The sequence below is a fragment of the Lathyrus oleraceus genome, chromosome 1, assembly GCF_024323335.1.
Source record: "Lathyrus oleraceus cultivar Zhongwan6 chromosome 1, CAAS_Psat_ZW6_1.0, whole genome shotgun sequence".
Lineage (NCBI taxonomy): Eukaryota > Viridiplantae > Streptophyta > Magnoliopsida > Fabales > Fabaceae > Lathyrus > Lathyrus oleraceus.
Window position 1 is genome coordinate 572,963 of NC_066579.1, and position 16,748 is coordinate 589,710.

Here is a 16,748-nt window from a genome sequence, read left to right on the forward strand (position 1 = left end):
GTAAAAAGTTAAAAACAACTTATAATAAAAATGGAAGAAATAATTTTTTTTAGATTTTGTCTTATTAGCTTTCCAATTAAATCAGACATCCCTCATTTTTTACATAAAAAATGAACAAAATTATCCCTCTTTCTCTCGCACAAAAAATTTGATACATTTTTAATGGAACATTTAAAAAACCAAGTAAAAATGTGTTAATTTCTTGATATTCAAAAAAAATCTAGTAGTTCATATATAAAAACGAAGTTAACACGATACGTTCGTAATTTTTTAAATTTTTTAAAAATTCGATAATTCATATTCGATGGATCGGTAAAAAAACAAAATTAACACTATTTGATTTTTCGATAGTTTTTTTTGCCTTTTTCAAATATTTGAGAAAAAATGATATAAAATCATAATTTATGTTTCAAAAATCTATGATTTTATATTAAATATTTAAAAAATGTGATATTCAAAATTTCGTAATCATTCGAAATGTGATATTTAACTGAGAATTTCATAAAAATCTGATATTCAAAATTTTGAAAAACCAAAAAGATATTAAAAAATCGAACACTTTTATTAAAAATATTTCAATAAAATTATACATAGTGGGAGGTGTCAAACCAAAAAAAATCTCCATAACTATCTTATTCCAAGAGTTCAAACCCTAGCCCATTTGGGGTTGCTCTTCATTAGAAAATTTTCAAGCATTCTCCACAGAAAGCTATATTTTCTAAGTGTTTGTCTATCTACAAAATGATTTTGATTTCTCACCTTAAAGATAATTTATTAAACAAGGAAGTAACTTATGCCTGAATCAACCACCTTAAAATACATAATACAAATGTTACAACTTAAGATTACGTTCGTTGGTGTTGTATATCTGAGATGAACTCATTATTGTCTGCATAACATAAACTAGCTCAACTTCTCATAATACATTTTCCTCTAGTTTTGAATGTTATGTAAGAGAATCTCTTTGTATGATCGATCGATCACAGTGAAATTTTTCTCCTACAATAGTCTGTTGAGGCCGTTCATAAGCGCGTCCGTGTGTTCAGGCTTCCCAACCGATACTCGAACGTAGCCTTTCAGCTCTTTACTGCTGTAATGACGAATCATCACGCCCATTGCTGCAAGATCATCCTGTGTTCACACAAAAAAAAATAACGTCTTTTGAATTGGAAAAGAATGCATACACAAAACACTAAGTACAGAGAAGGGAGAAATTGTATGTTCAATGTCACCTCAACTTTTTAGCATCTGAAATGTACTTACGTGACAATGATGCTAAATTTTCAAACAAAACAATTTTGTACTATTGTCTATCAGAATCTCTGAAATACGAGTACTTTTAAAATGATAACGTACTAGCCGGGGGTGTACGTGGGTCGGTATGGGTTGGGTTTAGCCAAATCCAATATCAAATCCATATAAAACACTCTGGTTTGGATTAGGTAAAATAACTACGCATTACAGAAATCGGTTTGGACAAACTCATTAATTTTCGAATTGGATTGGGTTGGATAGTGTGTTTGCCCAAATAATTTTTCTTTTTTTATTAATATTAAATGATAAAATGATGAGTCATCATATTTTTTTCATAAAAATTTATTTAAATTTTCTTTAAAAAAAACGAAATAACTTATTTTTACTATCTTTTAGCATCGTAAAATAATAAACGATATCATCAACTAATAAAATTATCATAACATACTGACACTAAATTAAAGTTGCATGACATAAAATTGTATTAGCATCAAAACAATTAAAGAGTGAAACATTGAGAATTAGTTAAAGTCACGATTCACTAAAATATTAAGAGACTAAAATTGCAACAACTATAATAATATTTATCAAAATGATTAAAATTGTAATAATAAATGTTCGATTAATGGGTAATTGGGTTTTTTGGGTTTGGATCCGATTTTATCAGAAATCTGATTTTTTTAGTGGATTTTTTAATTTTTAAACCCATATTCACCCAATTACCCGACTCAATCCACTTTTTTGGATTCTTTTAGGTGGGTTTGCCTAAGTTTTGTGAGTTGACTCAATCCATCTACATCCCTACATATTAATACCGATACGCACCCGTACCAAAATCTACGAAGCACGGATTTTAAGATGGTGACGTACTAGTCCGGGATACGCACCCATACCACGTGCACGTGCCATACTAGAAAACTTTTTTTTTTAATTATTTTATTTTGAAAGAAATTTATGCTTTTCTCATATATTAATATGATATGTTTATTATATGTATTTTAGAATATTTGTTATGATAATCTAACACAATTTTTTATTATTTAAATTTTTATTATAATGTTTTATTGTAAATTGAGTAATTTAATTCTTTGCTAATACATTTTATTGACAAATTCTTATTTTTTATTGACTATTCGTACATTAATTTTTATTAAAATATTGTACCAAACGAGTGCATATGCATCATAGATTAGGATCTTTTTGGAAATAACATCACTCTTAAAATTTTGTATGATTCCACGAGTCAAGTGTCAACTTTGCTTGATTAAACTCAGTTAAGCTCTTAAGAATTTAACAAAAATTAATTGATTATTTACATCTTAGTTTACACATTCTTAGATATTGTTATCTCTCTTTTATGTTTATTTTAATATATGGTTCACTCTTTGTTATTAAAAAAAATCAATTCATTTTCTTATGATAATTTTATATTGTTCTTGTTAATTTTTAATTTAGTTAGGCGTTGAAAAGTAAAGTGGTTGGACGAGACAATATGCTTTGAAGTATGGAAAAAAATTTGAGAGCTATTGAGTGGCTCACCAAACTCTTTATTAAAATTATGAGATCATAGAAAATGTCCAATGAATAGAGAAGAAGCACTTTAGTTCCAAACTATAAGAATAAGAGGATATACCAAATTGTGCAGATTATAGAGGGATAAAACTCATGAGTCATCATACCATGAAGTTGTAGGAAAAAGTGATTGAACGGAAACTAAGAAAAGAGACTCAAGTCACTAAAAGTCAATTAGGGTTTTATGCCCGGAAGATCGACCATGAAAGTGATTATCTACTACGACGTATGATGGAGCAGTATCGGATGGACCAACAAGACTTGCATTTAATTTTTATTGACTTGGAGAAGGCGTATGATAATGTGCTTAGAGAGATTTTGAGGAATGCCCTAGAGAAGAAAGGGGTTAGGATTGCATATATTCGAGTTATCCAAGATATGTATGAAGGAGTATCGACTAGCGTGCAGACACAAGGTGGAGAGACATGCGATTTCTCCGTTACAATAGGTTTCCCCTACCTTTTTACCTTAATTTTGGATGTACTCATAGAATACATCCTAGAGCTAACACCGAGATGCATGCTTTTTGCAGATGATATATTCCTACTTGGAGAGTCGGAGGAGGATTTAAATGAGGTTGGAGACTCGGAGACGAGCTTTAGAAACGCATTGTTTTCGCCTAAGCAGAAGTAAGACAGAATATATGGAATGTATGTTCAACAAAAGAAGAAATGTTTCTAACATAGAGGTGAAAATTGGAGATCATATCATCCCTCAAGTCACACGGTTTAAATATCTTGAGTCGGTAATACAAAATGGTGGAGAAATAGAAGAGAATGTAAACTATTGAATTCAAATTGACTGATGAAGGAGAGCTTCTGGGATTTTATGTGACGCAAAGGTACCGCTCAAGCTGAAGGGAAAAATTTATCTGATTGTGGTAAGACCTGCGATGTTGTATGGGGCATAACGTTGGACGCTTAAGAAATCAACACAAGAATAAAGTGTAGCAGAGATGAGTATGTTGCGTTGGATGTGTGGTAAGACTAGACACAATAAAATTCGAAATAACAATATTAGAGAGAGTATTGGGGTAGCACTTATAATAGAAAAGATGATGAAAAACAGACTTAGGTGGTTTGGACATGTAGAGAAAAGACTTGTAGATTTTTTGATAAAGAGAGTAAATCAGATGGAGAGAAATCAAACAACTAGAGAAAGAGAAAAACCTAGAAAAACTATTAGAGAAGTTATTAAAAAAGATCTTGAGAGAAATCAAACAACAAGAGGAGTGGGGTTATTCATTTATGTTATAACTGAATTTCATTTATTGAGAAAAGTTAGTTACAAAGTAACACATGTTGCCTTATATAGTGCAACCTAGGAAAACCTGCTATAGCAGGTAAAGACTATCCCAAACTAACTGATAGCAGGAAAACCTTGCTGAATGAACCGATGATGTGTGATGGCAATGTTGAGGATAACTCTGATTGTAATATGCTTCACAACAAGAGAAAAAGTTTCGGCGAAGTCCAGTCCATGCCTCTGATGAACCCCCTTTAGCAATTTGTCTGGCCTTGTATCTGTGCCTCTGATGACCCCCCTTTAGCAACTAGTCTGGCCTTGTATCTGTTGACAGAGTCGGGTTCTTCTTGACCCTAAAAACCCATTTACAACCAATAACATTTTTATGAGGAAGTAGGGAAACAGGGTACTAGGTATTGTTTCTTTGTAAAGCATCAAACTGTTCTTGCATAGCTGCTTTCCACTACAGATCTGCAAGGGCTTGCTTTATGGACTTAACTTCAGAATGAGCAGTAAGAACTTCTGGGTTCAAGTCTTGGCTAGAAGAAGAAGATTCGGGTGAGGAGAAGAAGAAGAAGAAGAAGAAGAAGATGATTCGGGTGAGGAGTGTGTTATGAATAAGGACAAAGAAATTACCACAGTAAATGATGGAGAAGAACACGTGGCACATGATCCACATTTTGAGGAGCCTAGACGTGGATTGAGGACTAAATTCCCTAACAGAAAATATGCTGCAGAATTTTAATAAGTACCACAATGAGTGGCAATGATAGGGTGGGAAGAATTTAGTGGATTGATATCCTGACTCTCTCTCCTCTCTGGAAGCTTCTATGCTTTTCTGTTACTGTATTCCTCTTGCAATTGGCTTAGCCATTTTCCATCAATATAACCACTATTTCTCTGCTACTGCATTTTGATTGCACTGTCAGTACTATTTTTAATTGCATAACCAAATTGTGTGTGTACTGTTCGATTGGTTTATAACATTTGGTGCTCTCATTGAGCTCTTCAATGGCTGAGAATACACGCATGAAGAGTATGGAGAACTCCATCGCTGATATGCACAAAACGTTGCAGAAGTTTCTTGAAGATTCAGAACGCCGTCACAACGAATATATGCAATCTCGTCACCTGGATCAAGCTAGATTCGAACGGGTTGAAAATCAGCTTAGCTCCCTTCATGTGACGCAAAACTCTTCTAACAAAGCGACCCCAACTCCAACGATTCAACCGTTTCAGATGCGCAACATCAAACTCGATTTTCCGCGTTTTGATGGATCTGAGGTAATGAATTGGATCTTTAAGGCTGAACAATTCTTTGAATTTTATGCTACGCCGGATAACCACCGTCTTACCATTGTCGCCGTGCATATGGAAAAAGACGTTGTGCCTTGGTTCCAAATGATTTCTCGAAATGAGCCGTTTCAGTCTTGGGCCATGTTTACACGGGCCTTGGAAATGGAGTTCGGCCCATCTCCGTATGAATCCCCACGACCCACTCTATTCAAACTCACACAAACCACTACCGTCTCTGAATTTTACACTGCTTTCACTGCATTAGCCAACAGAGCACAAGGTTTGAGTCCTGAAGCCACCCTTGATTGTTTCATAAGTGGCCTTAAACCGGATATCAAGCGTGACGTGATTGCTCAAACACCGTCGTCGTTGTCTCGCGCCTACGCCTTGGCCAGACTCTTCGAAGACAAATACTGCCCTACACCACCACCAAAACCTAACAATTCCACCGTCAACAAGCCGTACCATTCTCCTGGCCCAAATTCCACACCTCGAAACCCCACAAATCCACCATTACTTCCTAACCCTAAACCAAACAACCCAGTGAAAAGCATTACTCGTGCCGAGATGCAAATCCGCCGCGAAAAAGGGCTTTGTTATTACTGCGATGAGAAATTTTCCATTACCCACAAATGTCCAAACCGTCATTACTTCTTATTACAAATGGAGGAGGATGACAATGACCCACCACCAGATTCCCTTGCCACCACTTTCCATGAACCACCAACAATTGGAGATTCTGAGCATCACTTGTCACTTAATGCATTGAATGGCTCTCATGGTATGGGCACAATGCGCTTTCAAGGTCAGATTCAAGGCATTGCAGTTACAATTTTATTGGATAGTGGCAGCTCTGATAATTTTTTACAACCAAGGATTGCTCAATCCTTGCAATTGCCAGTCCAAGCTAATACACAGTTTCAAGTTATGGTTGGAAATGGGAATTCCTTGACTACGATGGGTTACATTGAAGACTTACCTATAGCTATTCAAGGAAACACATTACATATCCCTGTTTACTTATTACCTATATCTGGAGCTGATTTGGTGTTGGGAGTCCCGTGGTTAAAAACCTTAGGACCACATATTGCTGATTACAATGCTCTGTCTTTAAAATTTTATGTCAAGGATAGCTTTATTACACTTTATGGTGAGAAATCTAAGGGTCCAAGACCGGCACAGTTCCATCACATCAGGAGATTACAACATACTCATGCTATTGATGTTGCTTTTTACCTTCAGTTTGACAAGATTGTACCTAAGGATAACACTGTCAACGCTGATCCACACCCTGACATTGAAGTTATATTACAAGCATTTGTTGATGTGTTTGCTGAACCAAAAAGTCTTCCTCCAGCTAGGTTCCAAGATCATGCTATTCCGTTGGCGGCAGGTAGCAACCCAGTGAAAGTGAAACCATATCGATACCCCCATAGTCAAAAAGAACAAATTGAACTCATGGTGAAAGAGATGCTTGACCAAGGTATTATACAACCTAGCTACAGTCCTTTCTCTTCCCCTGTGTTACTAGTTAAGAAGAAAGATGGCTCATGGAGATTTTGCACGGACTATCGCGCTTTAAACTCTATCACTATCAAGGACAGTTTTCCTATCCCAACTGTGGATGAACTTTTAGATGAACTCTTTGGTGCGCAATATTTTTCTAAGTTAGACCTTAGATCCGGGTACCACCAAATACTGGTCAAGCCTGAAGATCGACATAAAACTGCCTTCCGAACACATCAAGGCCTTTATGAATGGTTGGTCATGCCCTTTGGCCTTTCGAATGCCCCTGCATCCTTCCAAAGCTTAATGAATCATGTATTCCAGGCTCAACTCCGAAAGTCCGTATTGGTATTCTTTGATGATATTCTTATATACAGTCCGACGTGGTCAGCTCATTTATCTCACTTGACTGAAGTGTTGCAGCTCCTACGCCAACATTCTCTATTTGCAAAAATGTCCAAATGTTGTTTTGGATTCAGTGAAGTGGATTATCTAGGTCATACGGTTTCTCACCAGGGCGTACAAATGGACAAATCCAAAGTACAAGCTGTATTGGATTGGCCATTGCCTAGAACGCTCAAACACTTACGAGGTTTTTTGGGTCTCTCAGGTTATTACCGCAGATTTATTCGAAATTATGCTACTATTGCTGCACCCTTGACAGCATTGTTGAAGAAAGATGCATTTGTATGGAACCAACTTGCAACTGAGGCATTTCTAGCTTTACAGAAGGCCATCACCGTGGCTCCTGTTTTGGCACTTCCGGATTTCTCTAAACCCTTCATTTTAGAGACTGATGCATCGGGTACTGGCATTGGTGCAATTCTGAGTCAGGACAAGCATCCAATTGCCTATTTCTCTAAAAAGCTCAACAGCTCGATGCAACACAAGTCTGCATATGTTAGAGAACTTTACGCCGTTACTGAGGCTATGGCTAAGTTCAGACATTACATATTGGGTCATAAATTTATCATCCGCACAGATCAACAAAGCTTAAAGGCCTTAACCGACCAAACGATACAAACCCCGGAGCAACAAAAATGGCTGCATAAGTTTCTAGGATATGACTTCACTATCGAATATAAACCAGGCAAGGACAATGTAGCTGCTGATGCCTTGTCTCGGTCCTTTTGTATGGCTTTGTCGGGACCTGTCAATCCTCTGTTATCACTTATCATCACTGCAGTCAATGCTGATCCCTCTCTATCTCAGATTAAATTGCAATGTTTGCAGGGAACTTGTCAAGACCCTTTGTATCAAGTGAGACAAGACATTCTATACTGGAAGGACAGAATAATAGTGCCCAATGTGCCTAGCATTATTCAGTCAATTTTGCAAGAGTTCCATTCATCTATGTTAGGAGGACATGCTGGAATTGCACGCACCAAAGCAAGAATTGCTTCTCAGTTCACATGGCCCTCAATGTCTCGAGATATTCGCTTGTTTGTCTCTCAATGTCTAATATGTCAACAAGCTAAATACTCTACTGCTGCCCCAGCCGGCCTACTGCAACCCTTGCCTATTCCATCGCAAATTTGGGATGACGTATCCATGGACTTTATTACCGGGTTGCCACCATCCAATGGATTCACGGTTATCATGGTCGTTGTGGACAGACTTTCAAAGTATAGCCATTTTACTACTCTCAAATCTGACTTCACTAGTGTGAAAGTAGCTGAAGCATTCTTGCACAATGTGGTGAAACTCCATGGTTTTCCAAAAAGTATAGTGTCGGATCGTGACAAAGTCTTTACAAGTTCTTTTTGGAAGCAACTTTTCAAGCTAAGTGGGACTACTTTAGCTATGAGTTCAGCCTACCATCCACAATCGGACGGTCAAACTGAAGCGGTTAATAAATGTGTTGAGATGTATTTGCGATGTTTTGCTGGTCAGGTTCCTCAGAAATGGTCTAAACTACTAGATTGGGCCGAGTTTTGGTATAACTCTTCCTACCAGTGTAGTATTGGCATGACGCCCTTTAAAGCAGTTTATGGTAGGGAGCCTCCGATTCTTCTCAAATACGATACTGCTGCAGCTGATCCACCGGCCTTGCAAACGCTGCTCACTGAGAGGGATAACGCCTTACAACTTCTCAAAGCTAACTTGCACCGAGCTCAACAGGTTATGAAGAAGTATGCGGATGCTAAGCGAAGATTTGTTGAGTTTCAATTAGGGGATATGGTGTTGGTCAAACTCCAACCCTACAGACAACATTCATTGGCCTTACATCAGAACCAAAAGTTGGGACTTCGATACTTTGGACCATTCCCTATCATTCAGAAAATTGGTGCTGTAGCTTATAAAGTTTTACTTCCACCTTCTGCGAAAATCCACCCTGTGTTTCATGTTGTTAATTTGAAGTTGTGCAAAGGAGAACATCATACTCAATATTTGCCTCTACCATTACTCACTATTGAAAATGGTCCTATTTTACAACCTGAGGTAGCAGTGGATTCTAGAGTTCTATTGCAGAATGGTATTGAAGTGCCTCAAGTCTTGATTAAATGGTCTAACTTGCCTATCTCTGAAGCTACATGGGAAAATTGGAGGGAATTTTCCCATAACTATCCAAACTTTAACCTTGAGGACAAGGTTAATTTTAAAGGGGGGAGTAATGTTATGAATAAGGACAAAGAAATTACCACAGTAAATGATGGAGAAGAACACGTGGCACATGATCCACATTTTGAGGAGCCTAGACGTGGATTGAGGACTAAATTCCCTAACAGAAAATATGCTGCAGAATTTTAATAAGTACCACAATGAGTGGCAATGATAGGGTGGGAAGAATTTAGTGGATTGATATCCTGACTCTCTCTCCTCTCTGGAAGCTTCTATGCTTTTCTGTTACTGTATTCCTCTTGCAATTGGCTTAGCCATTTTCCATCAATATAACCACTATTTCTCTGCTACTGCATTTTGATTGCACTGTCAGTACTATTTTTAATTGCATAACCAAATTGTGTGTGTACTGTTCGATTGGTTTATAACAGAGTGACCTGAGAATTCTGTTGCAGGAGCAGAGGATTCAGAGGAATGACTAGCAGACTCAATGGAGACATCAGGAGGAAGAAAAGTATAGTATAGGATATGGAACTTTGAGAGGAAGAGATGACAAGAGGACTAAAAGTAAAAAGCAAATTATTATTGCAAGATCAAGCTCAGAGGCAAAGTAATGTGTTATGGATCATACTACTTGTGAACTCTTATAGTTGAAACACTTGTTACAAGAGTTGAAATTGGGTCTAATGGAACATTTGTATAATAATCAGTTGCCATTGTATCTATCTTCAAATCCGGTTTTTCATTAGAGGACTAAACACACAGAAGCTGATTGTCATGTTATCCGATATTTTTAGCAAATCTCTATGGTACCTCGCATTAATTACATATGTAAAAAGCTGGATAATATATATATATATATATATATATATATATATATAATATATATATAAGATTGTCAAGATCGGGATATTGCATAAAATCGGGAGGGGATAGTAAGATCCTAAAGCATAAGAACGTAACTAAGATTGGAAAATCCTACCCGATTATTTTTGTAAGATCGGAAGGGGGTGGCAACATCATAAAACATAAGACCGTAACAAAAATAGTAAGATATAACTAAAACAAAAAATAAAATAGTAAGATATAACTAAAACAAAATATAATACTATATATTTGAAGTTTCTTTACATGATATATATTTTGGTAGGCAAGTCTATTGGTGGGAAAATGGCCTCCGCCGAATCGTAATTGTTGCGCCTCGACATCTTGTCATCCTTCTCAGTTTGTAATGGTGGTGATCAGAAAACGTTTAATTGTGGCCAGAACTGGCCAAGATGGCATATAATCAATAGTTTTACGATTTTTTTCACACTTTGGCTACAACACGCGATTCTAAAATTTAATGATATAGATTGTGATTATGACAAACTTGTATATATGTTCTCTATTTATTAGGCTTGATATAGCTTAAAATTCTCTATTTTATTAGAATTGATATATAGTTTCATTATTTTTTATTTTTTTTCTTTCTTGAGAGATTCTTTCTTGTATATAAATTGACACAACCTCATTGTGGAATATAAGAAAATCATTCTATGTTATTCAATATCTATTCAACTATATATTATTTTTTAATATTATTTTAACGAGTTAAACTCGTACAACAGTACAAGTCCACGGGTTGATTTCAGATATGCAAAACGAATGTACATAAAGTAACTCTTGATTTGGGAGAAATAGATGTGATGATTTAACAGAACATGTGAAGATATGAAAATGAATGTACCTTTAACTTCTTTGCATCAAATCCAGATGTAACCTCACAAAGAATGAAATTAGAATGGCTTGGAAATGGCCTAAGGAATGGAACTGCCTTCAAAAGCTCAAAAAGCCTCCCTCTTTCTTTCACCAAAGCATCTTTCACATTCTGTATATTAAAACATTTTAAATTTGGCCATTTGACTTGCGTTACGAATAATAAATAATATGCAATAATCATCTTGTTCTTGACACAATTTGCATTAGAGTTTAATTCTAATACGCTACGAGTATAAAAGCTTTTACATTGTCAGCAAATCACAACCAATCGTATATGTAATCTTTACGCTGATGGTGCATATGAATTAGTATACATGTGCGAACTTATAGATATATATAAGACGAAGAAGAAAAACCTCTAGATAGGTAGGATTTTCCAGTGCTGCGCATGCAGAAACTTCGGCTGCAACGGATACATTATAAGGTTGCTTTGCTCTCCAAAGATACTTAATTAAACTCAAAGGAAAAGCTCCATATCCCACACGAAGTCCAGCTAAACCTGAAAATTTATCGGTTGACATTAGGACGAGGAATCCTAACCATGTTAAATACGCAGCATGGCAGGAAAATGAAAGTATAAGCATTACCAGCTCTTTTGCTGAATGTTCGAAGAATAATGAGATTCTCATGTTTCTTCACCCAACTCATCTTTGATTCAATTTGTGAAAACTCGATGTATGCTTCATCCAGCACCACCAGTATGGGAAGCTCGAGTATCTTTAAGAGATCATCGTCATTAATTACACTGTTGTGAAATTGTTATATCCATATACTTGATCAGAAGCTAACAGAAGAGAAACACGAATTACAAGGAAAATAATAAGCGCTAAATTTTTCGAATTTTGTTATCCCACTGAACACTTTTACAAAAGCTATTAGTATAACCGATAGCGGAATGTGGCCGAAGGCCAAAAGTCCGCCATAAAAACATGGCATTGTGGAATATGGCGTCACCGCCATGACGGGCATTCCTTCATAAGTTGGCTTGCTGTTTGTCAAAAACTCCGTCGCTATTCCATTTAATAATAACAATGTTTCTGATGGAGAGAAGGAGACACAGTTGGGCCTGGACTCTAACATCAGGCCCAAGATATGGAGAGTGTATGAGAGGAGGCGTGGGAAAGCAAGAGAGAGAAAAGAAGAGGAAAACGCGTGTGCATGGGATGCATGAGGAGTGAGGTCAGCTGAGTATATTAAGACAGTTAGAGGAGAGAGAATAGGTAGGCAAGTATTCTGTTATCATGGATTCACTCTTGTGAATTGAGGCCGTGTGGCTATAGGGAATTGATAGTCTGTTATCAATTTACGTTTCCGATTATTGCTATCTACCATTACTATTTCTTGCTGCTTGTAATTGTTACTCATCTTATAAACAATTACCTTTGCTCCTTTGTTCTTAATTTTCTATTTACTGTTTCATTAATCCCACCAATTGGTCCGACCTGCCGGATCAATAACCCCTCAGAAATCTCGCAACTGTAGATGCCAAGGAAACCTAAGATGGGTGATCGTATAGATGCGTTGGAGACCCAGATGGGAAGTGTTAATGCGACGTTACAGGAACTTGCGTTGCAGCTGCAACAACAGAGTGCTGTACTGACTGCGCTCAGCAAACAGATGGGGAAGAAGGTTGTGCCTCACGCGGAAAACTCGAACGATGATGCATCGTCACAGAGTGAGTCTCGCTTGGCTGGAAAGAAGGTGAAGCTGCCGTTGTTTGAAGGAGAGGATCCAGTTGCGTGGATCACACGAGCTGAGATCTATTTCGACGTACAAAACACCTCTGAGGATATGCGTGTGAAGCTATCTCGTTTGAGTATGGAAGGTGCTACCATACATTGGTTTAATTTGCTTATGGAGACAGAGGACGACCTCACGTGGGAGAAGTTGAAGAAAGCGCTGATTGCGCGCTATGGAGGTCGGCGTTTGGAGAACCCGTTCGAGGAGTTATCAACTCTGAAGCAAACGGGGAGCGTCGAGGAGTTTGTCGAAGCGTTTGAGTTGCTATCATCACAGGTGGGCCGGTTGCCGGAGGAACAATACTTAGGGTACTTCATGAGTGGTTTGAAGCAACCCATCGGTACGCCGGGTAAGGACTCTGAATCCTCAAACTCGGATGCAAATGATGCGAATGGCGAAAGATGTGGAGGACGAGCTGAGAGAAGAAGACGATGATGGTTCGCGTACCTACAGTAAGAAGATAGTGGGCCGTAGTGAAGCGAATGGGCTCGGGTTTAAATTCCGAACCGGGTTTAATTCGACCCAGAAGGAAGTAACGAAGGGGGTGAGTTCGGGTTGGAACAACCCGGCAAGAAAAACCGGGTCCGTAGGGTCCAACATGAATTCCTCGTCATCGCTGAGTTCGACGGGAAAGAAATCTGATTCTGAACGGCGAAGTGGGGGCTCTGAACGTTGGAAAGGGGTGCGAAATGAAGAGATGGAGGAGAGGCGAGCTAAGGGTTTGTGTTTTAAGTGTGGCGGAAAGTACCATCCGACGTTGCACAAATGTCCTGAGCGCTCGATACGTGTGTTGATACTTGGAGATGGAGAAACGATGAATGAAGAGGGTGAGATGGTGGCGCTGGAGGAGGAAGAGACAGAGGATGAAGAAGAAGTTGAAGCAGAATGTAAGATTATAGGGGTCCTGGGTAAGATGGGAGAGCACCATACCATGAAAATTGAAGGGAAGCTTACTAATGTAAATGTTGAGGTTCTCATTGATAGTGGTGCTAGTCATAGCTTCATTTCTCCTGAATTGGCTATGGCGTTGGGGCTGACAATTACACCTACTAGGGTAAAAAGAATCAAGCTGGGTGACGGTCACAGGGTGTTGTCCGAAGGTATATGCAGAGCAATCAAATTGACACTGGGATCTAAAACGTTCACCATTGATGCCTTGGTGTTGGAGCTGGGTGAATTGGATGTGGTGTTGGGAATCTCGTGGCTGAGTACGCTTGGAAAGGTCATAATGGACTGGAAGGATCTATCTATGCAGTTTTGGCATAAAGGAGAAGTGATTACCTTGCAGGGACGGAAGGAAAGACAAATTCAAAAAGGATGTCTTAATGCTTTTTTGACAGGAAGAGAAGGTGAGATGGGCAAAAGTGGATGGTGGCAATGTAAAGAAGAAATTCAAGGTACAGAGGAAGAAACAATGGTGGAGGTTTTAAACCTGTACCCTGAGGTGTTTAAAGACAAATTGACTTTGCCTCCCAGGAGGGAGCAGGTGCACAGAATCACTCTTTTGCCAAATCAAGGTCCTGTCAATGTGAGACCTTATAAGTACCCCCATCATCAGAAAGAGGAAATTGAGAGGCAGGTGGCAGAACTGTTACAGGCAGGGGTCATAAGATCCAGTATGAGCGCTTTTTCGAGTCCGGTGATTTTGGTTAAGAAGAAGGACCACACGTGGAGGATGTGTGTGGATTATAGAGCCCTTAACAAGGCTACTATACCTGACAAATATCCGATTCCAATTGTTGATGAGCTCTTGGATGAATTGTATGGTTCAACAATTTTCTCCAAAATTGATCTAAAAGCAGGTTACCATCAGATACTGGTTCAAGAAGAAGATGTACACAAAACTGCTTTTAGAACTCATAATGGTCATTATGAGTATCTCGTCATGCCTTTTGGGCTAATGAATGCGCCTGCTACGTTTCAAGCGACAATGAATGACATTTTCAGGCCCTTTCTGAGGAAATTTGTGCTAGTATTCTTTGATGATATTCTGGTGTACAGTAGGAATGTTCAGGAACACGGTAAACATTTACAACAAGTGCTGGCAGTGCTGGTCAGTAATTGTTTGTGGCAAACAAATCCAAATGTAAGTTTGGTTGTTCTCAAATTGATTATTTGGGGCACATCATCTCTGGAGCAGGGGTAGCCGTCGATCCTGGAAAGATAAAATGTATCTTAGACTGGCCCAGTCCTAAGAATGTGAAAGGCGTGAGAGGATTTTTGGGTCTCACGGGATATTACAGGAAGTTTGTTAGAGACTATGGTAAAATTGCCAGGCCTCTAACTGATCTCACAAAGAAGGACAATTTCCTTTGGAGTGAGAGTGCCAAAGAAGCTTTTGAGAAATTGAAAAGAATCATGACCACTCCTCCTGTTTTGGTGCTCCCTGATTTTTCCTTACCGTTTGAAGTCGAATGTGATGCTGCAGGGAGAGGTGTGGGAGCAGTGTTGATGCAAAGGAGACAGCCCATTGCCTACTTCAGTAAGGCCTTATCTGAGAATAACTTGGCAAAATCTGTGTATGAGAAGGAATTGATGGCTTTGGTCCTAGCCATACAGCACTGGAGACACTATTTATTGGGTAAGGAATTTGTGGTTTACACTGACCACAAGAGCCTTAAACATTTTTTACAGCAAAGAGTGTCCTCTCCTGACCAACAGTGTTGGCTGGCTAAACTCTTAGGGTACCAGTTTGAGGTAAAATACAAACCGGGCTTGGAAAACAAAGCAGCGGATGCGTTGTCAAGGTGCTTTGATGAAGGGGAATTAGCTTCTATGTTACATACACCAAACTGGCTGGAGAGCAGTAGGTTACTGCAGGAGGTGAAGAAGGATAATGAGGTGAAGAAATTAACAGAAGAGGTGGAAAAGAATCCACAATCCAGACCTGGTTTTACTCTGCAACAGGGTGTGTTGATGTATCATGGTCGCTTGGTAATAGGACCAAATTCTCCCTCTATTCCTTTACTACTAAAGGAGTGCCATAACACTCCCATGGGGGGCCATTCAGGATTCCTCAGAACCTACAGGAGGATATCTGAAAATGTCTATTGGAGGGGTATGCAAAGGACCATTAGAGACTACGTGAGGGCCTGTGATACCTGTCAGAGACAAAAGTATGCAGCCACCACTCCTGGGGGTCTGTTGCAACCGTTGCCGATACCGAATGCTGTTTGGGAGGATATCTCCATGGACTTCATTACTGGTCTACCTAAGTCCAAGGGATACGAGGCAGTGTTTGTGGTGGTTGATAGGCTGTCCAAATATAGTCATTTCATCTTAATGAAACACCCTTACACAGCAAAATCTGTTGCAGAGGTTTTTGTGAGGGAGGTGGTTCGGCTACATGGAATACCCAATTCCATTGTCAGTGACAGAGACCCGTTGTTTGTGAGTTATTTCTGGAAAGAGTTGTTCAAATTGCAGGGGACTGCACTCAAAATGAGTTCATCTTACCATCCGGAGACAGATGGACAAACAGAGGTCATTAACAGATGCCTTGAGAGCTATCTAAGGTGCTTTGCAGCTGAACAGCCTAAATCGTGGTCTTACTGGATTCCGTGGACAGAATACTGGTACAACACGACCTATCATGTCTCTATAGGAAAATCTCCTTTTGAGGTGGTATATGGGAGGCAACCACCCAAGTTATTGAGATTTTTGAGCAATGAAACCAAAGTGGCAGCAGTGGCTTTGGAACTGAAGGACAGAGATGAAGCACTCAACCAGTTGAAACTACATTTACTGAAAGCTCAACAACAAATGCAGTCCTATGCTAACAAGAAGAGGAGGGATTTGAAGTTTGAAGTCGG

The 16,748-nt window shown here is 38.7% G+C and overlaps 1 protein-coding gene across 11 annotated transcripts in view; it reads right to left on the reverse strand.

Annotated features, from left to right (window-relative positions):
- Positions 1–791: 791 nt before the first annotated feature.
- Positions 792–16,748, reverse strand: part of LOC127076617 (histidinol-phosphate aminotransferase, chloroplastic) — a 46,018-nt gene continuing 30,061 nt past the window's right edge. For all 11 annotated transcript variants that reach the window (XM_051019629.1, XM_051020597.1, XM_051018685.1 and 8 more), the window contains exons 7-10: positions 11,784–11,941; positions 11,553–11,695; positions 11,165–11,305; positions 792–1,131 (exon numbers count right to left, since the gene is read on the reverse strand). In XM_051019629.1, coding sequence (XP_050875586.1) covers positions 1,000–1,131; positions 11,165–11,305; positions 11,553–11,695; positions 11,784–11,941 — 574 coding nt within the window. In that variant the 3' untranslated portion in view covers positions 792–999. The remainder of the gene's footprint in view (positions 1,132–11,164; positions 11,306–11,552; positions 11,696–11,783; positions 11,942–16,748) is intronic.